We start from the raw sequence: 27,691 nt of genomic DNA, 5'->3' as shown, positions 1-27,691 counted from the left end.
ACATACACATCGAAAAGAGCTGGCTGTCCTAATCAAATTCTGTCCTGTTCGCAGGCTTGTGATTTTTTTCTTTATCTTTTTTATTTTGAAAAAGGAAACCCCTCATTATGATCCTTATTAAAAGACAGGTCTCAGCGCTAAGGATAAAACAGCATCCTTTTAAACCCTTCTGTCACTAAAGAGAAATACGCTTTTTAGCTTTATTTATTTTCATTAACTTTGCATGCTCAGTGCTTTGATCACTTTATCAGGGTACTGTATATTCAATTACAGATGTGGCACTTCTTTGAAGGCCCTAATGTAAAATTGGATTCTTCTTAGCCTAGCGTCTGTCTGACTTGAGCTGATCCTTATCATACGGTTCAAAGTATCTGAGCTTACCAGCTTTTTGAGGCTGTCGAAAGCCTGGCCAAGGCAAATGAAAAGACAAGCATTGCGCTATAAATTTCTGTCCTTTTCGTCCAAGTGCCTTGGCTGTCTTTCAAGCTGCTAACACGAATCAGACTGAGCAGCAGATACAGTAAGTGTAATTATTCTCAAAGGATGAAGAGAAGACCGGGTCTTTGATAGTGTTTCAAATATTGGCCATAGTTAGCCCCTGGGTGAAGATTTTCCTGTATATGTGTTTTCTTTCTCTCTGATCAAAACCAGACTTTTTTTTTTACATTTGAAACCTTTGCATTATGAGGTTTAAACATTAATTATGCTGTGTTTTCGTAAAGGGAGTCCTTGATGAGAACTTGATGGAAAAGGTGTTAACAAAAGTGGATCATGATCGGCGAGGTTAGATTTGTACTTTGAGCGACAGCAGTTGGGTTTTTTGTTTTTATTGACGTTTGGGATAACCATACAGTGTTTGGGCGTTTTATTGCCTGGCAAGAAACCATTGACCATGACAGAGCAGTTGCCATAGGAATGTGCACATTATCTCTCACAGAGGAGTTCGAAGGGTTCTCTCTCTCTTTATCTGGTAAACGTGTTGAAAATAGAAGGTTGATTGAGTTACTGTATTTGCTGGGGAAGTGTGAGGTTATGGCAGAAGGACAAGAGCCTTGTAAAAATGCGATAAATTTATGGCTGGCCAAAGGGCCGGTTCTGTCTGTGTCCACTGCAGTGAAAGATTTCTCACTGATGAGAATGCCGTGTATCCTGATCTAGGCCAGAGCCCAGACACTTACAGCGCAGCTCCGGTGTGCGGAGATGTCGCAGGCTTTCAGACAAAGGTAGCAGAGAGAATTGGGAAGCCGTGCTTTGAGTGTAGCCTGTCTTTTCAGATGTCATTTGTTTTGCACATTCAGGGGCTACTCAAATCACAGCAACCCTGCCAGTGCGTGTTTCAGGAAACACCCATCCCCGGTTCCCATCCAGGAAGCTGAGAGCTTTCTCTAATATTACTCAGATGGTACCGGACAACAGGCAGAGGATGAAAAAGTAATATCACTAATAATACAGCGAGTGGAAGGAAAAGGGGTGGATTCCACTCTAAGAGCTCCAGACTATGTTGTTTATTAATTCAAAACAGTGTTTCAGTTTCACAATCCATGTTATCAAAAATTCCAACATTGTCTTGAGTGCAATCTCATGTTGGAGCGATAATGGGACGGAAAGTACGGGAGAGGTGAATAGGAGGTACGTAGCATAAATATTCACCAGAGAGCATGAGATAGGAGGAGAGGGAGTGAGAGAAAGCAGTGTTTCTGTATTTCCATGCCTCTATCCACCAGTGACAACACCCAAAACAGACACACTCTTCGTTTTAACAGTTTGTCGAAGGAGCTTTTGTTTGTTCCATTGTGTCTTTTTTCCCTCTGTTGTTTTTTTACACCCCTCCTTTCACATCAATCCTTTACTCTGGAGGCTGCCTCGCCGCTCACAAACAACAGCACTCTCCCAGTCGGCTCTGTTTGATGACCTACATTACATTCTCTTTGCATGGAGGTACAGCGGGCTTACATGTCGTGTGTGCATAAACTGTGGTGTAAATTACTCAAACAAAAGGGAGGAGCAGCCGTACGGGGATGGAAATGAAAGTGCGCACCATTGTAGGGGACACATTGCATCAGGAGAGCTGAGTGTAGTCTAAACACTGCCACTGAAGGTTTGTGTCACTGATGATGGCTTGCACAGGTACGATGTGTGTGTGAACATGTTTTATTTGCTTGTGTGTGAATATATACATAAAGTACAGGACGTCCGTCCTCGTTCGTCCCTCACACATGAAACACAACTAACGCTCCTCCGGGACCAAGTGGCAGCCACTTCCTTCCTCGGGTTTGACAAGTTGTATGTAAAAACAATTCACAGCAGTGCATCTTCTACCTTTGGGGCTAGGTGTGGGAGTCTTCAAACCACTGTGTATCTGTAGATCTCTTCTCAGAAAATCAGCCCAAATGAGTTTCATCTGCCTGGGTGGTGAGCATATTGGATGTGCTTTGATCGTAACGCAAGACCCAGCAGTGTGCAGGCCCTCCAGTTTCCCACATCATGGTAAAATCATGTACTCAAACATCTATTGTATGTACAGTGATTGTGCTCAACAACCCAGTGTGCCTCTACTACCAAAACCACATATGTTCAGCATGGATGAAAAGTCAACTCCACGATGTTCATTCAACAACAGCCACTTTGATTACTGCTTTTCAAGCACGCGCAATTTCACCATCTGAAACCCGCGTCTCTTCAGATTCTCTCCCCCACACAAACACGGAGTACACCCATGGCACTGTTGCAACTTGTGTAATGTGTCATGTGAACGTCTGTTAACTTGGAAGTAAAAGCTCGCTTCTGAAAGAGCCGTCACACAAATTAAGCCTCTTCGTTTCCCTCTCTCCAAAAACTAAAAGTTTTGGTGTTATCCCTGAGAGCAGCACTAAAGCAGAAAGCCAGTTAAGCCCCATTAGGAGCCTGCGCGCTGTGACGATCTCATTGGAAGTGCTGGATGAAAATTGCCTGGATTAATGTGTTAATCCACCTCTTTAAAATGCTAATGTCCATTTTATGCCCATTAAATCTCAGTGTGCATTTTCTTTGATGCGTGCAATTTCTATCAATTAAACACAGAAGAGTGAAACAGGCAGGAGGGAGATTAGTTCCCTTGCTTCAAGCATGAATTTCTCCTTTTGGTTTCATATTCATCTTGAATGGTGAGGGGTTGGGGCTGGGTGTGAGGGGGGGGGGGGCTGTTTTTAAGTGGGCTTGTGAAATACAGAAGGAGCAATGTGGTGATATGAAGAATTCTGGAAGCCCTGCATGCCTTTCACAGAGCTTATAACAAACAATCAAACATCCACTAGCAAGAGGAAATATGTAAACATATTACTAAAGTGATTTTTTATTTCAAGACTGCATCTATGAAAAAACAGCTTTACATTTAAAACCCCTTTTCATTTACTTCTCCTTACTTTTTTTATCTGTTCTTTTCTTTCACCTGATTTTACATATTTATATATTTACCCTGCATTCCGTTAAAATATATTGCTTTTTTTTATTGTTGAGGGTTGAGGATTAAAAAGCTGACTCTCATACTGACGACAGTACTATCATTTAATTTGTAAGACATCTGTATATGTATGCTTTTTTTGTTGTACTGAAGCTATTTGACTGTTGACTGCAGCACCATCAATTAAATACCACACCATAATTGCTTGCATGATTTCATATGCACTGCATTTTGATTAATAATTTTCCACAATAATTATCAATAATGTTCACTTGCAGCACTATGACATGTTTGGTATTTTGCATATGCTTTTACGTGATGCCAATTCCAGTAATGTACAATACATTGCCTTTAATGTCTAAATAAATATAACAAGCCAACACTTGTTGAGATTGAAACGGTTTGATCTGTATATTCCCCAGTAAAATGAATGTAATAACCATTATAAGTTAAAGCTGCTCTAAATTATATTTTTATATATCAACAATGATCAAAAGTCATGTTTAATGTTAAAGGTGTTGCCTGTAAGTGACGACCCAAGAGAGAATATCACCCAGGCCTGCATTTCCCTGCATTTCCCCGCATTTCTATGGAGCTTTACACCATCTCTGAGCTCATTGTTTTGGTTTTCTGGCCTGCAACTTTACTGTTTTGGTTCAGTCACACTGCACTCATCAACCTTGTTTCCAGATGTGGCAGTCAGCTAATTCCAGCAAAAAATCTTTGATGAACCCACTAGCTGCCCTGCACCACACAGCAGACAAGGAAAGTTAGCCCCTAGCTGGTAAACACAATGGAGCAGCTAAAGAGCCATTTATTTCCCTCTGGAGCTGCTGGAGAACAAAATAGAGCTAAAAGGAGGGTGAATATTGGACTGTTTTTCAGGGAGCCAGAAACACAACAGCAAATGAATCATGATATTGCTCTATGTCTGCTCGATGTGTCAATTAGCAACTGTTTGCTAACAGGTTGCTTAAATATATCAACTTAATGAGGTTATAACATAGTTAGTGTCGTGGTTACAACTTGTTGCACTGCCACCAAACAAAAGAAAACAAAACAAACGAAAACAAAACAAACAAAACTAAACTAAACTAAACAATTACTGTAAGTTAGTGCCTTAGCACTAACTCTGCTAGCAGAGAAAATCAGAGTTTAGATTTTTAGAGTCATTAGTGTGGGAATATCAGATGTGATTTAATTGGATGGCAATGATGAGAAGTTTTTCTTGAAGAGCTGAGTTTTCAGCCTGCAGTGAAAGATGGACAACAAGAAAGAGACAGGAAAGTTTATTTCGATGTTAGAAGAAGAGAGAAGAGAGAAGAAAGAGGAAACTAGGCAATGAGCCAAACAGTAGTGGCCGGAAGAGGTAAAATCAAAATCGGTCCTGCAGACAGTAGATAATGAGTCTGTGGATTTAGCTATCACTGAGCTAAAACTAATGAATGTGCAACCTATGCCACAGGAGTATAATGTGTCCCGTCCAAGTTATTAAGACAGCAAAATGATGAAGTTCATAGTTCACATGCTGTACTTCCCTGAGTGCTTGACTCACAATAATATACACACATCAGAGCATTAGTGATGTGATTCAGAGCTACAGTGTCTTCCTATAACACTGACAAATCCATTCCCAGATTAGTCACTGCGAAGCTCCAGAAAGCCATGGGTATTGATTATGGACCACAATCACAAATTACCGAGCTGAATCATGTGTCTGCAAAGAGCCTGCAGATAGAATAAGCAGTTTGGATAGAAATGAACTGTGTGGTGAATCCTGTGGAATTTCTCATCCCACAAATGGCGGGATGACTCGCGGATGCCCTCGCTGTTGTGCAAAGCCTTTTAAGACCAGGAGTGACATAGCTTGTCCAATCACAGAGGCCTCTGTGGCTGACCATAAAATGCTTCCAGATTTGTCACACACAGACACAGAGACACACACACACAGACTTATTGTTCAGAGTTAAAATGTTTCCAGTAAACTCGCATTTATCATGTGAGCACTATTTTTGAGGTAGAACGCAAGGCATGATTTATGGAGGCATTTCGACTTCTCTCGCGCTTGCCCTCCATCATGAGCAAAATATGCTGCCGTAAAAGTAAAATACACCCTCTGCTACATGGTGAAAATGTACTAACTCATATTTTATTTACTCAGGCATTGTGTGACAAGTTGCAGTGTGCCAATGGAAGGGCCAGTGGCTTTTTGTGAGGTCCAGGAAGCTATGAATATAGATTATTTAGATGTGGAGCTACCAGCCTGTAAAGTCCATTAAGATTGCTGAAGATAAAGCCAAAGCTCTAATTGCTCTTGTTTACAAGGACTCCAAAGTCACTAAGCAGGTAGGAAGTTCTGACCTCCCTGATTTTGGTGGGGGCATCCCCCAGCCAACCCACCCAGATCCTCGTGTGTCACTGATCGCCATCCTCTGATACCTATATTAAAACAACTAGTCCCCCCAATGGCAAAACAGCCCCTCCTCCACCGTAAGCATATGTGGGCTATTCAGTGGGGTGGGTAATTTATTAAAATTGACCTAATTTTCCGTGATATATTAAATCTCTGCCCCAGTAATCGTGAGCCCCATTTCATTGAGCGAATTAGGTACCCACTGCTCTGTGCGATCAGAGGCCCGGAAAATGAGGCCCGGACTGGTATTAGAGGGTGTTCGCAGCCTGCTAATGGTAGGAGGACAAAATAGATTACCACAACATTCATTACAGCTCAGCTACAAAGTTGAGCTGCCAAATATAAGCACACGGTCAGCACCATCATTACAGCGGCCTGTTTAAACATACATGAGGCTTTTAAAGAAGATTTGTGGTATGGAAGTCCCGATGTAGTGGGCAATGGAGAAATGTACAAAGCTATACTGTTGCCAAATCTGAAACTAGGGTTGGAATTGATATGATTCATCAAAATCAGAAAGATTCAAAAATTCAGACATTAAGAACTTGCACATTTTGGGCATTTACTTTAAACTCTCACCTGGAGTCACTCAAAAAAATTATGGTGATTAATTATATTCAGCATTTTGAAGTTACTGGCCTGATGTTCCATAAAAGGAATATGTCAGAATTTTGAAAATTCACTTTCTTGCAGAGCGTTAGATAAATAAATCGATACCACTTCTGGTTTATGCTAAGTTAAGTACAGTATTGAGCAAGTTACTTGCTTAATACCTTAATACCATTCCTTATTAAAATGACTCATTGAAAAAGTGGTTTACTAATTACTCCATGGGGGAAAAAAAACATTTGTTTCATTACTTGTTGCATTACTTTCATCACTCAGCTAAGATCCATCAAAGTTTGTCAAAACCTTTTGACATCTCCAAAACTGCCAACCCACATCTTGCATCTTCTGTATTTCACATGAGAAAAAAGAACAAATGAGACATTGTCTCATCAACCCTCAATAACATTAGTGGTGAGACAGCATTTACTGAAAAAGGTTATCACATCACTGTAACGTATTACAAATTAATGCATCACTGCCCAGCAAAAGTTAGTTTGAGCTGGAACCAGGAGGCATTCGGCTAAGATTAGCATAAAGACTGGAAGCAGGGGTAAACAGGTTGCCTGCTCTGTCCAAAGCTCAAAAGTACATCTACCAGCACCTCTAAAGCTCAGTCATTAACATTTATCTGTATCTTTGAATGTATCTCATTTGCTTTGGAGTGAGCTGGGTTGTTTCCCTGCTGCTTAGATTATTCACGCTAAGATAGGCTACTTACTTCCTGGCTCTAGTTTCACACACAAAGACATGAGAGGGGTCCCAGTCTTGTTTTTCCCAAAATGTCAAACTATTCCTTTCAGGCCACCCATTAGTTTGTTACATTTGTAAATGATGGATTGCATGAGCACCCATTTTCAAAGAAAAAATCTATTTTTTAATATCTGAACATTTGGCCATTAGGCAAGATAAAAACTTGATAGTATGCTATAGGTAAGCATTTTGAACTGACTCCTCATGTTGCCATCGATCTCTCATAGTTTAAGTAGGTGAAAGGCAATGGAAAAGCCACAGAATCTAAATCATGATAAATTTCAAGATATCAACAGCACAGAAAACAGGTAAGACTGTATAATTTGATATCGCTGGATGGAAAGATAGCTCAGAACATCACTCTTTAACTTGAGTATTTCTTCCCATCTTAACCCGTAATAGAGGATGACAGTAATCTAATCCAGGGTCCTGATCAGCCTCATAAATACTGGAATCGAGTTAGTAGTGAGGTCTCTCAATCACAAAATGACGCCAGACTGAGTCTTCTGCCCTCAGCTTCAGTTTGTGCAAATGACCTAAATGCAAAAATGTAGAATAAAATGTGCATTTCTCAGTCATGTTGAATGTCATTATTCTAAAAACTGTTCACAGCCCAGCAGAAAGTGGATAACTTTAAGTATAGCTCTCTTCACATCAAGCCAAACCTCAGAGACCATTTTTGCGTGGAAACAGACAAAGCCTGGTCATTGTCATGTTGTTCTGCTTGTTTTGGGGTTGAGGCAAAATTAGTTGCAACTGAGTTTGAGGTCCCAAGACAGCATGCTCCCACGATGTTTAGGCCACCATTTGTCATTATACAATTTGTCGGTACTGTTTTCAACAAACAGGAAGTCCCTTAAAACTAGCAGAGGGCTTGGCAAGGATGTGTTTCCTCTGACAGGCTCATAGAAGAGGACTGATGGGATTGGACAGTTTCAAGATGGTGTGGTTATATCTGACGGCTGGGACTTTTCCCTCCCAGTTTTTCTGAGGAATGAGCTAGTACACTTGGACAGCCTGCCAGCCTTTATAGCGCGTGAGAGATCTATCTCACAAAAAACATTGTCATTCTTGTACTCTTTTTGCCTCTGGTTTTTCTCCTGAAACACAAGCAACCATGCGTTCCAATAACTGAAGCAGGATTTAGGTTTTCACTCCAAGCTTTCCATTACTTCCCCACCCTGTCTTCCAGTGGTTCCAGCTGGTGTTGTTGGATTGCATATTGCAGCATGATCCTTAGGGAAGGCATTGTTATGGAAGCTGGGTCTGCTGCACTTGAGTCTATTCTAACTCCATTCAACAGCCTCCCTGTCTTAACACCACAGCTGTCAGCAATGTCACTACATGATGAGCCGTGACACCGCCGAATCTAGCAACGCTTTGTCACCCTGATACACTTAAGCATTGGTTATAGAGCTCCAGCTCGGCAAAGACATGCTGTCAAGTAAGGAAAGACCATTATCTGCAATAGACACAAAAGTACAGGGGATCCCTGCAGACACAGAGATGATTAAGGGCTAAGTGTCATTCTTCCCGTCTTGGCGTATTTTTTTTTAAAGAGCTCTATCTCTTACTGTCCTTTTTAATGTGTGCCTCAGACTTATACCACTATCCCTCATACCTGCTCTGAAGGGACATAGACCCTGGCGACCATGTTGGGGTACTATCCTGAGGTATCAGCCCTGATCATACACCAGTTCTCCTCTGAAGCAACTGAAGAGGGACAAGATATGAGAGTAAATCAATGTGAGGCTTTAAATACATGTGGAAGGCTATCAGTGATTAGCACAAGGACAGCTAAGTGCGAGGAGGATTTGCAGTGATGGGAAAATATTTGAGGAATGCACATGCAAGAATAAGAGTCCTGGTTCCGTGGGCAAAAATAATGTAGCTAAGCCTCGTTGACATGTGTCTGGCTGTTGGTGTCTGATTTCTCAATGACTGTACCGCTAGCATGCCACTAAAACTGCAAGATTTAGAGGTGTGATTGCTGCTGGGGCCAGTCACGCTCAACACTTATGCACTCAGAGTACTGTGGGGCATTTCGAATGAAGGTGTCTAATTTTCATGTATTTTTTCAGACATACAGTATGTTTATATAAGGAAGGATTGCAATCTGGATACTCAGAGTTTCAGCAATCACAGCCAGAAAAAACACCCATTACTCCAGACATCACTGCCTTGCTTAATGGACCCTCAGTTGTGGTTAAAACAATAGTTAGATAATATTTGGGAAATAACACTCACATATGTCTGGTTAATATAAAGCTACAGCCAGCAGCTGGTTAGCTTAGCTTAGCACTAAGACTAGAAACACGAATTAACACGTTATTATTTTTGCTTAAGCCATACAAAAACCAGGGTGTAAAAAGGACAATATGTTGGGAGCAGTAACTTCCTGGTGTCCCTGCTTGTTGCTCAGCAACTGCTCTCAGCCAAGAAATATTGCAGTGCATAACGCGTTGTAAAATGGTGGTAGTTTTTACACTTGTGTTTTTGTATGGATTAAAAAAACAAAATATAATGTGTCAATTATTGGGCTTTAGAGCTGCTGTGTTTGGTTACATTAACAAAAAGCCAGGCTGGCTGTTTCCCCATTTTATTTTCGGTCTTTGTGCTAAGCTAAGCTAAGCTAAGCTAACCGGCTGCCTTTGGTAGCCTATTTTATTAACAGACATGAGAGGGGTATCAATCTTCTCCTCCAGCTCTCCACCATAAAGCAAAAAAGCTTTTATCCCAAAATGTTGAACTCTTCCTTAAAGGGAGAGTTGCAGTTAGCATAACTTGCACTTGTTTGTTGCCCTGAATGGAAAATCTCTCAGTAACAACCCTGCATCCCCAGCCTCTAGGCTACCATGAGCCCACCTAATAGCCTGGAATGAGACAGATAGACAAACAATCAAGCTCCAGGTTTATCACTCAACATTTGTAGGAATCAGATCTGATATACAGCAGTATCAATCAAAGATTACTTACTTACTTGAACAACCTACACTGTGGGTATCAACTTTGCACTGAATAATGAAGAGCAATTATGTAGCTAAACAAAGGCAATAATAGGCTTTTGTTTTATTTTTATCCACAAAATGAAAATAGATTCTGTGGCTGTGTGGTTTTCTTTTTTGAGATCCTGTGGGTCATGCTCAGGACACACTCCTCCTCACACCAGTCTGCCAGCGTTATTGTGATGGAGGTTCCGATCCAGAAGAATTAAACGGCAAGTCAGAATGAAAGGGGGGGACAGCGGCAGACAATCTGGCTGAAACGAGGAGGAAACAGAAGTCAGCTGCTTAGACTGTGTCTCAATTAATTATTCAAGGACCAGATTCTCTATCCAATGACCCCGTTAAAGAAGCAGAAATTATTTAGCAAGCTGCCACATCAGCGCTTGGTGTGAGGACATGAAGCATGGGCTCTCACTGAGGTATCATAGGAAGCATGTGAACCTCCACTCAGGCTGCTTGCTGCCTGACACACGGCCTCATGGGTATTGATGACTGTATCAGGGTAAAGGAGTACGGTTTCTCTCACAGCTCACCCATCCACAGCCTGTCTGCAGAGGCCGGCTTTGATAAGGAGGGTAAAATCTACGCTCCTGTTACCAACAATGAATAATTCAGATGCAACAAATGACGAGTGTCCATCCAAAATAAGATACCTACCATGTTTGAAAATGTGACACCAACTCCTTCAGAACACCTGATTGTACAGGGTTTAAACAAATGTTAGTAGTTGTTAAAGGGCATGGAGTGAGAACAAGTCATGGGGGACATGGGAACTTTTTGGCAGATCAGATCCTCTGTATTTAAGCAGAGGGAATATAGAGCATTTTTTAGTACCTCTTTACAAGCAAGTGCTGCCTAAACTGGGCCCTACTCTGCATGGGTGACTCTTTTTTGGTTTTGGGTAGTCATATTTCTGCAAATATATGCTGTAGGTTTCACGTATAACAATAAAACATGTTAATGTATTTATGCTGCAGTGTCAACAAGACAAAGTCTTGCACTCGGTGACATACAGTGAAATGAGACAGCCATGTCTGACAGTGTGACTGTCACCGTGTTATTTTTGTTGCTCTTAAAAAAGCTATATACTTTCCACAGCCACTCAAAATGTGTTATAATTTCAGAGCATGCCAGGGTGTGTGTGTGTGTGTGTGTGTGTGTTTGTGTGAGAGAGAGAGAGAGAGAGGGGTTGGATGAAGAGAGAGGGGACAGACTGTTTGCACACACATATGCAGGTGTATGTGTGTTTCTATACTGTGATCGTGATAGGGAGTTAGCCTTGATCTTGTCAGTGGTGATTGGGATCTCGGCAGGACCTCACACACTGGGTTGTGGGAGTAATTGCCCCTGGCAGGCCGGCCTGTAACCTTGTGGAGACTTAGGGAAGAGGAATGGGGAGGAAAGTACGGGGTCTCTGTTTGTGGCAGCCACCACATGTCTGCCTGTGTGGCAGCTCCGAGCTCCCGGGTATGGAGGCTAGGCTTCAGGGAGATGATTGTTATAGCACTGGTGTTGGCTTTAAAAATGCCTTTTTAATGGGAATGCATTTCACAGGCAAGAGCAGCGAGATCTAGGAAGCCAACATCACAGCGACAGGGTACAGAAGTTCAGCACGCGCTTGTGTCTGGAGATGGTTCATCAGTGGAAACAGCCTGCCATCTGCTGATGAACACAAGAATAACAGCCAAGGTCTAGGAAATTCCTCCAGACTTGTGTTTTTCAGAGGTTTACTCTTCTGAGTCAAATATTTTTATGACATATACAATTTGTGCTTGTTAAATAAAATCCTTAGATGATAGCATGCAATATGATCCTAAACCCAAATGCACATTATATTCACACACAATAACATCTTTTAAAGTTAAAAAACTTTATTATTTAACTTTGTTATTATATTTAATTTCAAGTAATTGGGTCAAATCAACTTCACATACCTCTTTTCCATCATTTCTCCTTTACGTATTCTCTTTCCACAACCTAATTCTACATGTAAACAAACATGATGCAGATGTCATCAGTCTTGTAACTGTGGTTGTAAAGTAGCTTAATTAAAGATCCATTCAATACATGACCTTTTCCACTTACCTCAAGCACTTTCAACGCTTTTCCTTAATGAACAAATGAATAATGCAGTAACCTAGGCTCAGCCAACAAAAGGCATTTGCTGCCTAATGTGTTTGCCTAAATAGCAGTGACGAGCAGGCCTACCTTTTAAGTGGATAAGGTACCTCTGTTCAGCTTGCGGTAAGTGTCTAGTTTAATTTAATTCAATAATCCTGATAAATGAAATAAATCCCTTTTGGGACATCCATTTCTTGAGTAGTGAGATAATATAAAATGAGGTTCACAGAGAAAAAATTAGGACATTATGGTTGATTGAGCTTTTACAAAAAGCAGAAATATTAATACAGAGATATTCTTTATGTTTATAATTTTGCAATAATGAATGAAGGCATCCATGTGGAAAACAATCAGCGCTCAAAATGGATGACAGTGATTGTGAGGCTTAGTGAAAGAATGCATTAGCATTTTCACACACTCCCAATGCAAATTGTTTCACTTAAACTTTTTAAATACCATTTTGTGTTCTGACTTAATTTTAATAAGTTTGCAGATAAGGAAGCATAAGCATGGACTTGAAAGGCAGATCGTCAGTCTCTGCAACACATTTATTCACTATTTGATTCATGAGAGGAAAGGGGGAAATTGAAAAGAATGAAAGAACATGATCTTCTCTGAGAAATAATACAATTTCTGCTGAATCAAGATATTTTAATATAATAAAAATATCCATATCAAACATTAATTTGAATTCAATATAGATGCTTGTATAATTGAATGCACTACTTTGCACAAATTAAAACAGGCCTTTCTGGAGGCTGGCGCTGCTTATATTGAAACTGTTTTGCTTATACCCTTGCAATTTTGCTGAGGTTGAAACCTGTTTAATAAATATGTTTTGCACTGTATATATATTTGTTATATTAAACAGGTTAAGTGAGTTTGTTTGCGAGTGGCTCAGCTAAACGGCCAAAATTTGAAAACGTGCACAACAACAAGACAAGCACATTAATATGATAAGTAGTTCTTCAGAATTTGTTTACTTTAATGAAAACTATATCCTGTTATTGTATGTAACAAATACAGGGTGAGTTTAAGTATTAACTTAAGCTTGTAGAAGCAATAACTTAAATGGGCTTAAAGCTGCCAGCACCACCAAATCTTATGACCATTTTGTAAACGTCAGAAGGACTTCAGTTCATTAACTGAGTGTTCCAGTCTTAGAACACCAGTCAATGGTCTCACTCTAAATAATGGACCTCCTGTAAGTCTAATTCTGCTGTACCTGTGTATTACCAGACTGAACTGTTTTTATTTAACGCACCCCTCCTTCCTCCACCGAGTTATCACTTGTTTCCTGCAACTGCAGCCTCTTGTAAGTCAAATTGATTGAGTCGTCCTTGAACATCTGTTGTTCAGCCAAGCCTCAAAGGTAATCCCGCTAATGGCCCTCTAAGCTATCCACATAAACACACACATAAATAAAAATGTTTCCAAAGAGATTTGGTCATTGACTTGCTGCTAATCAATTCTGCAGCCGCATCTGTTGATGAAGGTTTGGGAAGTACAGAGCAAGATATATGTTGCGATCAATGCCTGGCACTAGGCTGGCTGGGCAATGAGTGACAGTCACAGCTCCATCGGGAGTCAACATTTACACACAGATGGACCAGGCCCGTCGGATGTCTTGGCAAAAGGCTGCTGTACACACATACACACACACACACACACACACACACACACACACACACACACACACACACACACACACACACACACACACAGACACATACACACACACACTCAACAGTGAAACACTGACCGACAGAATGTTGTCCATCAACGACACAAGAGGGAAAATTACGGGCTTGTGTGAAGCGGAGTCAATAAAGTGAAGAAGTGGCATTCCATAATTTGAGCTGCTAAGCTCTGGCGCAGACTGATATGACTACCGTTGGATGAACGCCTCTTCAGAGAGCCAGAGTTTCAAGATTTTTAGGGAAAAAAGGGAAAGAAAAAGGTTTTTAAAAATTGCTGGCCAAGTACATTTTTTACAGTTTGTCACTAGCTTAAAATAACTTTTGTGGTACTGGGTCTTTCATACTTTATCCATAGGCTATACTTTCATTTTAACAAGAGGACAAAATAATAATTTCCCCTACTGAGCAGCATTATGCTTAAGGCTAAACAAAGGCTGAACTCACACATACAGTAAAATAAGAGCATCAAAAAGTTCCACTGTTATTCATAACAGCCCCATCCTGAACTTGGCCCATTATGCTTGTGATGTGTTGTCAAATGGAGAATGATAATCACATCATTGCTGTTTTATTTTATCAAAATACTTGCGCCAGTTAGACTGAAGTAGCCAACAGCATGGCTTTCTACTTTTGAACAAAGACAAACACAAAAGGACTGAAACATACTGCTGCCTTCTCAACACGATACTCATGGGAAGACAGTCGGAAATTTCCCCAACACCTGGGCTTATAGCTAGAGAAATATCTGCATATGACAGACCAAGCTGAGCTTTTTTGGATCACTCCTGCTGCCAAGCAATATTCATAAATTTAATTTTCAATCTGCTCTCCTTTTATTAGTTTGGGTGTTATTAAATGAGATTGCTTCATCTTAATATATTTCCAGGACCTGCGAATAGGGGGCTAGGAGCTGATATTCAAATTCAATAACACGGCCTGTACTTAGTGCATGGCACTAATAAATGCCAGTGTATGATGCATATGAAGACGGGGCTCAGTGTGGAAGTCGCGGTGTGCAATAATAATGCTGTGAATGTCCTTCAGAGCTGAGACATGCCTCTCTCCACCCTTGTACTCCACTGCTCATATGCCCGAAGAAACCCAGGTGACCTACATACAGAGATAGGCGGGATGGAAGTGCTGAAGAGAGGAGAGGCGCCTCTTCATATTTTCCTCTATTTTATTAACTAGACTAGACAAATCCCTGAAGAATGTATACACTGGCTTTGATACTGTACGTCATGGAGGAAACTATGTAAATCACAACTATGTGAATGACCTTTAACCCGTCTGTTGGACACGGGAAGAATCTGACCTGCCTGATCCGTCTTTAAACAGACATCTGTACTGTATGGCATATGAACAAATGACCAAGGAACTACAGTACATAGCAGTCGCTTGGTTGCAATGTCTCACCTCTTGGCCTCTGCAGGGTTAAACTTGACGCCTCTCCCTTTTTCCTATTTTATCGCTAGAACCTGACAACTGCACTTGCAAAGGTTGCAGCTTAGGAAGCTTAGCTGCAGCATTGAGTGACCTTTACTTTTATTATGAATATTTCTATTTCATCATTATTATAGAGTGAAATCCATGCATATGATCAGCACAATGGATTTCTTTTTCATTAGTTGTGTAAAATGCCAGTCAGTGAATAGAGGGGCAGCCGGGGCTGCTTGCCAGATTACCCCCACTGGAGGGATCTGACAATTGGAATTAATATGCGCGGCGCTCTCCCTCTCCATTTGTTGGCTGAGGTTTTCCAGGCAACTTTATCATGGGTAACATTATCGAGCGCTTTGCCGAGAGCTTCTTCATCATGCTCACATCCAAGCCTGCCCAACACTTGTCACTGTCAATCACAAGGTGATAATACACAGATGATTCTCTCATTTGGTTTAATAAAATCTCCAGGCTTATTTGAACTGCAGTCATTACAGCAAATAATTGCTGCATTGAGGTTTTGGCCAGGCCATAGCCTCAGGGATAAGGGAAGACTATTGCTATATGAATGATATGGCTGGTGTTTTTTTAACCTTTACTCCCCAGTTGTTCATATTTCTAAAATGAATATTACATTTCAATCTAGATTTGGCTTTCTTTATTCAAACTAACATTGTTATTACACATTATCTGGACATTGAGTCATCTGTTTTCACTTTTTTTAACTCTGCGCTGTCAAGATAGGTTTCACCAGGGACTGCCAATTGTAATTTTTAACTGTCATTTAAACCAAATTGTAGATCTGAATTTGTGCGCCTAAAATTCTCTGAAGGAATGGACTGACAGAAGGGAACATATTTCATCTTAAATTTGAATTCTGGCGCCAGCCGAACGGTTATAGCTGTAAAACGCTGCTGAAACCACAACACATTATCTTTCAGAGAGGAAAAATCAGAAAAAAAAAATCCCATTACATCACTGATCTACATGGCAAACAAAATTATAGATTTTTTTTATATTTTCCAAATATAAAAAAAGGGATCTGATGCTGGTATGATGCTCCCTATTCATATTTGTACACTAGATTTGCTCTCAACTCTCAACTACACTATGGTCAATGTGAACTCTATGTTAGCACTTGCCAGCACAGGTGGATTTCATGAATCTTTACCTATCATGTATATTTTAATTTAAAGCATAATACATATCCAGCTTATATATGTTCTTTGATTTCCCCCAAAACATAAAAATTTATGTATATATTAAAGGTGCTATGTGTAAGATTTTGCAATCGCTACATAGCCAACATTAGCATTAACAGCTGTTTACTCATCAGTATAGGAGAAACATTGTGAGCCCAGCATCAATTCATTCATTTTTTTTACTTGCCAAGAGCTGTCTTTTGCGGTGGAAAGCAACACTAGTTTTAATTCTTGTTTTGCTTCTATGTCTATCTCTTATTTTCTTCTACTGAAGTTAGCATGCAAACCAGCTAGGCCTGGCAGACCCATCACCTAATACTACTTTGCAATAGTGAGTCACTGTAGCGTCCAGTCTGCCCTCAGTCCAACATGAGAAAATAAATAAGTAGCGATGCGCAGAGGGCGTATTCTAACCTTTTGTGTTGTCGACACAACAATGGCTGAAGCTCTTGGCAAGCGACCGTTATCACCACCAACACCACCTGCTCCTGGCAAGAAACCACGTACAGGGGCAGAGAAAACTTAAATATTGCACCTTTAAATTCAGTGGATATAAAATTTCACTTTTAAAATTTTGAAAGTTCATCCATCCATCCATCCATTTTCTGCTGCTTCGGTTGATACCAAAAGTTTATGACCATAGGTAAGGCTCAAAATGTAGATCAACTGGTAAATTATAAGCTTTGCCTTTTGGCTCAGCTCCCTCTTCACCACAACGGTCCGGTACAACGGCCACTGTACTGCTGATGCCGCAGTGTTTGGCCTATCAATCTACCGCTGCATCCTACCCTCACTTGTGAACAAGACCCTGAGATACTTAAACTCCCTCACTTGGGGCAGGAACTTCATCCTAACCTGAAGGGAGCAATCTACCATTTTCCGGCAGAGAAACCATGGCCTCAGACTTAGAGGTGCTGACCCTCATCCCAGCCGCTTCACAATGAGGTGCAAACCACCCCGGTACATGCTGAAGGTCACGGTCTGATGAAGCCAACAGAACCACATCATCTGCAAATATCAGACATGCAATTCTGAGGCCCCCAAAGTGGACGTTCTCCTCCCACCGGCTGCATCTTGAAATCCTGTCCATGAAGATCACAAACAGGATTGGTTGAGAAGGGACAACCCTGGCGGAAGCCAACACCCACCGAAAGTGTGTTTGACTTCCTGCTGAGAATACGGACACAACTCTCAATCCGGTTATCTAGGGACCAAATGGCTCGCAGCAACGGCCTTGGAATCCCATATTCCCGCAGTACCCCACAAAAGAGGGACCTGGTTGTAGGCCTTCTCCAAATTCACAAAGCACTTGTAGACTGGACCTCAATTAGCCTTGCAAAGGTAAAGAGTTGGTCCACTGTTCCACGGCCAGGACGGAATCCACATTGCTCCCCCATTGCTGAATCCGAGGTTCGACAATCGGTCGAAGCCTCCTTTCTTGCACCCAGGCATAAGCTTTGCCCGGGAGGCTGAACAGTGTGATACCCCGATAATTCAAGTACACACTCCGGTCCCCCTTTTTAAAAATGTTAACGACCAGCCCGGTGTACCAGTCCACAGGCACTGGCCCCGGCCTCCATGCAACATCGAAGAGACATGTCAGCTAAGACAGACCAATAATGTACAGAGCCTTCAGCATCTCAAGGTGAATCTCATCCACTCCTGGCACCTTGTGACTGAGAATCTAAACTACCTCAGAGACCTCTACCAGAGATATGAGTGACGCTTCCCCTGAGTCTTCAAACTCTGCCTCTTCCTCAGAGGACATGTTGGTTGACCAACATGACCAACAATTTTAAGAGTATAAAAGAAAATCCAGCTCCAACAGGTCACATATTTAATTAGTTAATCCAATCTCCTCACTTTAATTACATTCATTAGTATATTTGTTTGACCAAACAAGGTCACAGTAGTTGATTAGATAAAGAATGAATGACAAAGACAAAAAACTCATTACAAAAGCAATAGTGTGGATATTTGCACCCTTGTTTGTGTCAGACAGTTTATCTCAATGTCGATGAAGGTAAAGCAGGCATGAACTTATTTATTTTGAGGTGGTCTTTGATTTGTATGTGTCAGAAGAATGATGGTGACCTTGCATTGTTGGCTGCCCCAATAAAGAAGCAGGACACTAATTACCTTTGTCACTGAAGTGTACTTGGGACAATATACAATCAGATACAATAATGGAGTCAATAATTTGTATTTACACTAAAACTTGGACAAAGTAATTTCTCCCAATTAATGCAATCGCCCATGCATTAAATTAGTTTTTTTTCTCGCCCAGAAAAATAATTAGGTGTAATTGTTAGGAAATCAATCAATTAACAGAATGAACTGCCAATGAAGCGTGGGCAAAACTAAAGAAATACAGTATGTGACACAGATGGTTTGGATGTGCCCTATCCTCAAGGGACTTTTGCTGTGCACTACACTGAAACAATAAATTGAAAGCACCTCGAAACACTTTTAGGGGGACTTTTTGTTATATATGAAAATGAACAGATAATGTATATAATGAAAAGACACATAAAAGACAGTAAGTGACTGGATAGTGTGACTATAGTCCAAATAGTAAGATACTCCAAACTATAAGACAGTTGTTTTTAACCTTTGGAAGAAGCAAATAATCTGGAAGAAAATTGCTATATTATTATTATTATACAACTACATCATCATTAAAGTCCACTAAAAAATTATTCTTGGTTGATTTTATAAAAATTGTGAATCAAGACACTGATATTTTAAACACTATTTAAAAACAAATCTAGCTCCTAGATTTTCCAAGAGAAAGTTAACATTTTTTACTTTGGGCCCACAGGTTAAACATAAAATGTGTTTAACAATATTTATTCAACCTTAAATGTACCCATACAAATGATAAAAGGTGAAATATTTCAAACCATCTCAAAGAAATTTTTTAAAGAAATTGGTTAATACAATTTTTTAACAATTGATAAACAATTAAAAACAGATACCAGTACACAGACTTTGAATTAGGCTAAAACTTTTTGTAATTTTTTTTAACTTTTTGTAAGCCAATTCATTAAAACATTGCTAATATTACAGGTTGGCCACAGGGTGATAGTCAAAAACCAGTAATTCTTCTTCAAAGCAGACATTTTAACGTGTCACAGTATCAAACACAGGTGTAATCAATGTATTAGTAATAATAACTGCACTCAATTTAAATGAACCAGTTCCGAGGCCCTTCAAATTTGTATGCTTTGCTCACTTACTGATTGTCCCAGTAAGTGACCAAATGGAACTGAGCCATTGTAAAATGAGCCTGTTATGATATGACCCTATTATTTTATTTTATTTATTTATTTATTTTTTTTGCGATACACAGACAGCGCCGCTGTACTTATCTTCGTTCAACAGCAGGCCACGGTTCCGTAAGCTACCTTTTCTCAGTACAGTACACTTTCCCTTTTACGTGACGGAAGCGCCAGCAAATCAACTACGACGACGCTTATCCCGTACACCAATAAGAAACCGTACTCCTACATCGAAACGCCCCTAATTTAAGTTAGATTGAACTCCGGTTTCTGTGTCTGTCAAATTATTTAGCTAGCCAACGTTAGCTAGGTGGCCGGGATGACACCCGAAGGAATGGTGAGCAGATGAGAACAGTTTCTCTGAAAATTATACCGGGAGACACGTTAACACCTCTGTTAAAGGGACATTTACAGAACTCTAGCAAATAAGGTGAGACACACCATTAAGCTTGTTTACGTGCAAAGGCTACAATTACACGGATAGTCAAGTTGTTAGCAACACTAAAGATAGCTCCTTAAGCTAATGCTACAGATATCATAAAGTGAGTCAAAGAAGCAGGTAAGACAGCGTCAGTGTATGAACATCAACAGTAATTAGTCTTATATCTCGGGAGAGTATTTGATCATATTTCCAGCTGTCAGAAAAAAATACATCAGTTTTAACTACCTGACGTAGGTACATATCGTTTGCTAACTTAGCATTGTAACCCCAGGCTGTGGCGAATGACACGATAACTCGATATCCTACGAGAAATGCCACGACACTAGAAGATAATTTTACTGAAATTAAAATACAGGTCTCTACTACTACCTTACGACAGTCCATATTGGTACACAAAATATTTTTTTGTACGCCGACAACAAAACAACAGGTAACGTTACCATACTTCATTAAACAGCTAAATTAGCGTGAGGCTAAGCTATCCCAAACAATCCCTCATTTTAGATAATCCAAGATCTAACTAGCTGTTTGTGTCTCGCTTTGTACTCTGTCAGCACCTAATGCCGAGATATTTTAATGGCAACAGTCAAACTGCAAATATAAACAGCTGTAGTGCTAGCGAGATGACATTAGATCAACATTAAGTGCTTGATTGTGTGTATATGTACGAGTTGTCTGTATGTGTTTTCTGTGTGAAACAGTCATTTGTTTCAGGTGTTTTCTTAATATCATTGTAGCGGATGGCCTGGACAGCACCTGTCGTGGGACCTACATAAAAAGAGGAACACCGATCTGAACCTCTGAATGAGTAATGAACTTAAACCCCTTCTGGAGCATGTCTGGCAATACAAGTCGTAAGGTAAAGCTAAACACATTGATTTACAACGTGTTGGCAACAGCAGAACTGAAAAAAATATCAGCACCCATTAAACACTGTGGGTGAAAGCATATGATATCAAAGTTGATAGTAAACAGAGTCTTCAATGGTTTAAAGCTAGCATCAGATGATTGTGTACAAAATACATGTTAGTCTTTGGAAGCTGCTCTCTAAAATCTAAGGCACATGGCAGTCATATGTGCTTTACAGTGCTGATCATGGGATTCTTTTTAAAGTCTTTACAAATTAGTAATGGTAAATAACATGTATATGACATGGCCTAGACATTCAGCCTCAGCTTTAAAGTACAGTACATGACGATTGTGCCCATCTAATTTTAATTGTCCACCAAAATTAAACAAGTTGTATGGTTAGGGTAAGGGAAGATCATATGTGTGCTGATTTTATTTGCAGAAGGAAGGATTCCACAAAGGTCTTGTGGCATCATGTGTAATGTTTATATGTATGCTGAAAAACCAGTTGAGAGTATACTTGTTGACTTATGCCACGGAGCTGTAACTTTCTCTCACAAAGAATCAGATCCATCTGTAAAAATGATGGTGGTTGTGTCTGTACTCATCATTCACAACTTGGTATTTGTATTCATTTTCCTAGGAATCTCACTAACCTGGGATTGTTTTCATTATTCATTATTTTCACAGCAACATTACTCAAGTTGTGGGTGTGGTCTACTACTCATATTAGAAAAAAAGTCACTTTTTAAATTGACTACTTTCTTCAAATAAAGTACAAGTATATGGCTGAAAACAGTCAACTTTGATGATTAGAATACCAGTAAGCATTACTTGTGTAAGTGGTTTAGTGCAGTTAGCTAGTAACGGATTGAGTTTCTGCCAACAAAGGGAAAGGGGCAAGGTAAATTTTAGCATGTTGGTGCAACCCTGATGAGGTAAGGAGGATGCTTTGTACTTTGAGCGTGGACGTGAGTTTAATTTTTTCCTTCCTAGTCAGAGGAACATTTCAAAAACATTCTGTAGTCAAGTCTGACTTCAGTGAATGTGCAGGCTAGGTCTGTTGTATTAATGCACTATTCACTGCATGCATTCCTGGCATACTTGTAATAGTCGTCAGCAACATTCGTTGTGGCTTTCTGATGCATTCCTGGCATCTTACTGCTGTGTGCTTGATGTGTACAGTGACACTGTACTCCAACTACTCTTATCGTTCTCAGCAGCATCAGTAAGATACAAGGATAGCTGCGCTTGAGAGTGCATGCTCTTGTCTAGACACTCCTTCCTAAATGGCAGGATGGCTGCAAAACAGATGGGCAGTGTAACCTGAGAGGTTGGTCACGGCACATGGTCACTACCCCAGGCAATTGCTTTAGTCTCGAGTGTGCATAATGGCTCATAAACAGCAGCCTTCTCTAATGTGGCTATCCAGGCCTTCCCTCTGTCTGCTTTTTCACATAAGTAGAAATTTTTGAGGATGATGTGTTGAGATTCCTGTTACATTTCTCATACAAAACAGCAGAGACCTGACAACGAGGAACAGGTTGGGCACGGGGAGCAGAGAGCCAGCCCAGCCCGACTGTCATTTGGTAAAAAGCAGCTTCCGCCCATTCCGAAGAATGCAGTCCCCATTACCAAGCCTGCATCATCGGGCACTCCAGCCCAGTCAGCCAATGGCACACATGCCTCCTATGGCCCTTTTTACCTGGAGTACTCTTTGCTGGCAGAATTGTAAGTACTGGTTCTACTATGAGGATTGAAAGTTAAGTTGGTTTGCTTTTATCCCTTTGTATTTTGTCGTGTTGTGTTCTTTGTTTATACTTAATTTTAATTTTTTTAAATATGTGGTTAGCATTTTCCAGTAAAACTAGAAGGCATAGTTGGTATCAGATTGGGCTCATAGTTTCCCTTTTAATTCAATTTTCATAAGCATAAAATATGTTGCATACATGTTTTCCTCACGTTTGTATTGATCTAACTTATTGCCATGTGAACTGCAGCACACTGGTGATTAAGCAGAAGCTCCCTGGAATTTATGTCCAACCATCCTACAAGTCGGCACTAAGTAAGGACCCTGTCTTTGAAGCGCATACTCCTTTTGAAATTCTTAAATTTAAAGAACTTAATTTAAAATTTAAAATTTTGTAAACAATGTCAGAATGTACTGCAACATTGAGTGCAATAAACTATGTTCTGCAGAAAATATAATTTTGCTAGCAAACTCTGTGCTGTCACTGGTAACATTTCTGTATATTTATAATGCTTGGTGTATCATGAGTTCTTAGTTGTGTTCATAAAAGAAACATTCTGAAACACCAAACATGTCCCCTCTGTTTAGTGTGGTTTGGGGTCATATTCATCAGACATGGCTTGTACCAGGATGGAGTCTTCAAATTCACTGTGTATATACCAGATAACTATCCGGATGGAGAGTGTCCTGTGAGTAGTGTAATTTTTGACAATATAATTTTTGGACTGTTAACGGCAAATAAAAATTTGGTAGAATATATTTAGTAGAAGAAAGATTTTGTGTCCCCCCAGTATCTCTGCAACATAAAAAAAGACCTTGAAAATTCAAAAAGAATTTTTTTTCCGGGTCTGCAAAGATCTAGGAAAATTAGGCATATCTTAAAACATCTGGAACTGTCATGCAGGGAAATGTGTTCATCGTTGTATTTTAAGCTGTGAGTTTTTCAAGATCAGAGTAGTAATCTTGGGAGCCATCTACAAGTGTAATTTGAACTGTGATAATAGAAAATAAGGTTTGTGTTCTAGAACAGTCATAAAGTACTGTTAGGAAAAAAAGGAAAGGAAAAACCTTGAACCATTTCTTCCTTGTTTTTCATCTCAGAAATTAGTATTTGACATCCCAGTCTTCCATCCTCTTGTTGACCCTGTGTCTGGAGAGCTTGATGTGAGAAGAGCTTTCACCAAATGGAGGTATGTTCTCTGATTTTATTCTTGTGCTGTTTACTCTCCTATTTAGGAGAAATTGGCGAGTAAATAAAGTGGTTTGCAGGAGCAGAAAGCAAAAAACTTAAGTGAAATCTAAATTATTAATTTTGTGCACCCTGAGCAAGTCCCACCTGGTTGTGCTTCCCCTTGGATTGTTTACTCAGCTGGACATTCTGTGCAAAGTCGATTTTGGACTAAACAGACTTAGTCTGAAAGTCTGTTTTAAAGAACAATTGAGAGAAAACATTCTGTATGGCTTTTAAATCAGAGTGAGAGTATCTTGGAATATGAACCTAATCTTAAGTACAATTCTGTGATGGTGGGGTTTTCACTTTTAGTAGTGGTCAAGGTACATACCCCATTCCTGGCAAAAAGGTTTAATAATATTGCCAACCTCCCCATGTTGTGTTCCTGTAGACGAAATCACAACCACATCTGGCAAGTCCTGATGTATGCACGTACAATTTTCTACAAGATCAATACCACGGAACCACTCAACCCAGAGGCTGCTGTGCTGTAAGTGGCTTTTTTTTTTTTTTTTTTTTTAAATCCTAGTGTAAGTAATGAAGCATTTTATTTTTCTGAAAAATTTGAAAAAGATTTTTACAATTGGAACAGAAACTTACATTATCAAGTCTTTGATAATGGAATTTGATTGTACGGAGCAGTAGTTTATTTTATCTTTGTTCAAGAACTATGTATTTGGATGTATTTTTAAGGCTACATAGAATTAGAATACAAAAAATCGAAAAAGTTGTCAGTTAGAACATGGAGTATTTCTATGAAATACAGCTTTCTAGGGCAGACATTTTGACTTGTAGCAGGAACTGTCTATGAGCCAGCATACACAATAGTAGAATCCTAGAACTGGCCCTTGTAATTTAAATTCAGCCATTATTAATGTTATCAATTACACCTGAGCTTTTCTTGCTAAAGTCAATGTGTCTGCTGTGAAAGCTTTAAAGAAGGCCTATTCATAATGGTGTATTCTAAATTCATTATGAGGGTGGACATGGCTTTAATAAAGCAGAGAAAAGGTCTAAGGAAAAAGAACAATTAATTTGGTCATTGATTTGCCATAGGACACATTACTATTTTTTTTCCTTTTCAGATATGAAAAGGATGTGCAGTTGTTCAAAAGCAAAGTAGTGGATAGTGTGAAACTATGCAACAGTCATCTTTTTGACCAGCCGAAGATAGATGATCCCTACGCAATAAGGTTGGTAAACTGTCCCCATTAACATCCTACGCCACACTAAAAAAAACACACCTTGTAATTCTGTATGTGCATATGTATCTCTGTGATGAAACTCTTTGCCACTCTTATCCATTGGATACAGCTTTTCTCCATGGAACCCAGGTGTTCATGAGGAAGCAAAAGAGCGGATGTTCACATACAAAGTAAGTGTTAAAAAAGTTTAACATCTCAGACTGTGTATTTGAGCAGTAAAGTGCAATCTACTGCAGTTCTCCTCAGATTAAAACCCAAAGGGTTTGGTCAAACTAGAGTGTGAGCTATGAGCACCTTAATTGGTTGAGCTGTTCCTGTTGTGTAACTCCTAATTTGCCTTGTTGCCCTAGAGACGGCCTGAGGATCACCACAAGGGAATGCAGGTGTCAGGGCTGTCTTGGGTGAAGCCTGGATCAACGCAGCCTTTCAGTAAAGATGACAGTCCTCCCCAGAGCTGAACCTGCACTGTCGCTGCAGTGGCCACTAGAGGGAGGCACAAGCATCGGATGCCACGCCACTGGCTTGCCTCAGCTGTTTATGTGAACTGGATCCTTGAAACAGTTGGGAGAACTTTATATTAAATCTCCATGCTATTGCTCAGCTTTAAAAGCTTTTTAGGCATCTCCTCAAACAGCTTTAGAACAAGGAAACAAAGTTTATATCATGTAAATCGACGATGACAAATGGATGTCTCAGCAACATCATTTAGGCTGTGATGCAATCAAAGAGCTTACTCATTTAGATTTTTGGATCCATGCACATGTTGGGCTAGGTGGTAACATGCTGTCCCAAAAGGAGCTGAAAAGTATGAGCAAAGCAATTTGCCTTCATTAGGTAAGTATAGTGGACTACATGATCTGTACCACTTGTTGAAACTGGCTCAGGACTGTTTGTTTGTCAAACTTGGAATGTTGTCAGTCACACCTGTGTGAATGAAACAACATCCTAATTACCCCTACCTAGACCCAATTAGGTTGGCATGATATGTTTTACATTTGTTTCTTATTGGACAATGATTTCTTTTTAATTCTACTCTCTGTCTTCTATTGTCTTACATAGTTCCTAATATATATAAAGCAGAGCAGGCAATTATTATTTTAAATGAGATGCTAAATAAGTTCATGTATTTTATTTTGTCTCATTTTAAATCATTTTGAATGTTTTATGTACCTTTGGCTATTGGTTATTAAAGGTTTGAAGTGTAAATAATTGATGCTGTGCTAAGGTTTGACTTAGAGAGACATGTCTGCATTAATGCTTCTTTCCAAATATTACTTAAGCACCCTTACAGGTCTTTACTTCACAAGTCAAAGAAGTTACTGTAGGATTCCAATATAAGTTTAAAACAAACATATGTATTTTGATAAGATTTAGTTTGGAGTTTAATCCAGCTACAAGAACACCCCTTTTCTGTTGTGCCAGACCAAAGTCACTTTATATGCAACATCCTCACCTGTAGCAGGCTCTGGATTAATTGATAGTAATAATGCCCAGCCACTTTCAATATTATTCAACTAAGGATGTGGAAAAAGTGATGTTTTTTAACAGTGTGGGAACCTCACTTGTAAATGACTAGTAGAATCAGATATGGTGCTGAAACGTGTTAGATCTATTTATAGCTGCTATCAAAGGCAAGTACATAACAAATTTCTGTACTTCACACACCACCATTCGAGCTGTTGGCATGTTCAAACTTGAGTTTTAATGTGTTCTACCTGGAACCATTTCTGCACAAGTTTGTGATAGACATTACTGCATAGGTGACATTTTTCTCTGAAATCAATAAAAATTAAAAAAAAAAAGTCAAGTTATACTTTGTATTTTTGTTTTCACGCTTGGATTTGCCATAAATTGTTCTACTGATTTGAAACACCAGTAATGCCTGAAGCAGAGCACGTATTATGTGAAGACCTTTTGAAAATAGAACGGATTCAGTGTAAGTTTTCACATCTCTGTTTTTGAACTCCTTGTTCATGATTGCTCGGTTACAAATTGTCCCCAAGTCAGATACTGAATACTTAACAGATCCTGGGCAGTTGACTCAAATCTTCTCTGATCTCTGTCAAGTTAGGACTGCATTAGTATAGGGTCACTATACAGTAGGTAGTAATAAAGTGTCCCTCTAACACTATCTGCACACTGCTAGTCACTAGTTATGTTCACCGAGATTCCACATTATCCAACACTGATGTGACAGAATAACATTACATCTCGATCACTGGTTCATTTTCTATTAGGGGAATATTGATTGCAA

General features: G+C 39.8%; 1 protein-coding gene across 2 annotated transcripts; it reads left to right on the top strand.

The window, feature by feature from the left end:
• The first annotated feature begins 20,204 nt into the window (after window positions 1-20,204).
• LOC120795782 (akt interacting protein) lies at window positions 20,205-27,208 on the top strand. 2 transcript variants are annotated; one of them, XM_040137936.1, is made up of 10 exons: window positions 20,205-20,390; window positions 21,140-21,261; window positions 22,771-22,982; window positions 23,252-23,316; window positions 23,590-23,690; window positions 24,103-24,191; window positions 24,624-24,722; window positions 25,318-25,425; window positions 25,547-25,607; window positions 25,788-27,208. In XM_040137936.1, exons 2-10 carry the CDS (start codon window positions 21,214-21,216, stop codon window positions 25,893-25,895), a joined length of 891 nt encoding a protein of 296 aa, XP_039993870.1. In that variant the 5' UTR covers window positions 20,205-20,390; window positions 21,140-21,213; the 3' UTR covers window positions 25,896-27,208. The 2 variants fall into 2 exon arrangements, with proteins under 2 accessions (XP_039993870.1, XP_039993881.1); XM_040137947.1 differs by having other exon boundaries at window positions 20,207-20,297.
• Window positions 27,209-27,691: the final 483 nt, after the last annotated feature.

This window comes from Xiphias gladius, chromosome 1, assembly GCF_016859285.1.
Source record: "Xiphias gladius isolate SHS-SW01 ecotype Sanya breed wild chromosome 1, ASM1685928v1, whole genome shotgun sequence".
Classification (NCBI taxonomy): domain Eukaryota; kingdom Metazoa; phylum Chordata; class Actinopteri; order Istiophoriformes; family Xiphiidae; genus Xiphias; species Xiphias gladius.
The sequence above is the reverse complement of the archived record's forward strand: the minus strand, read 5'-3'. Positions and strand labels throughout refer to the sequence as shown.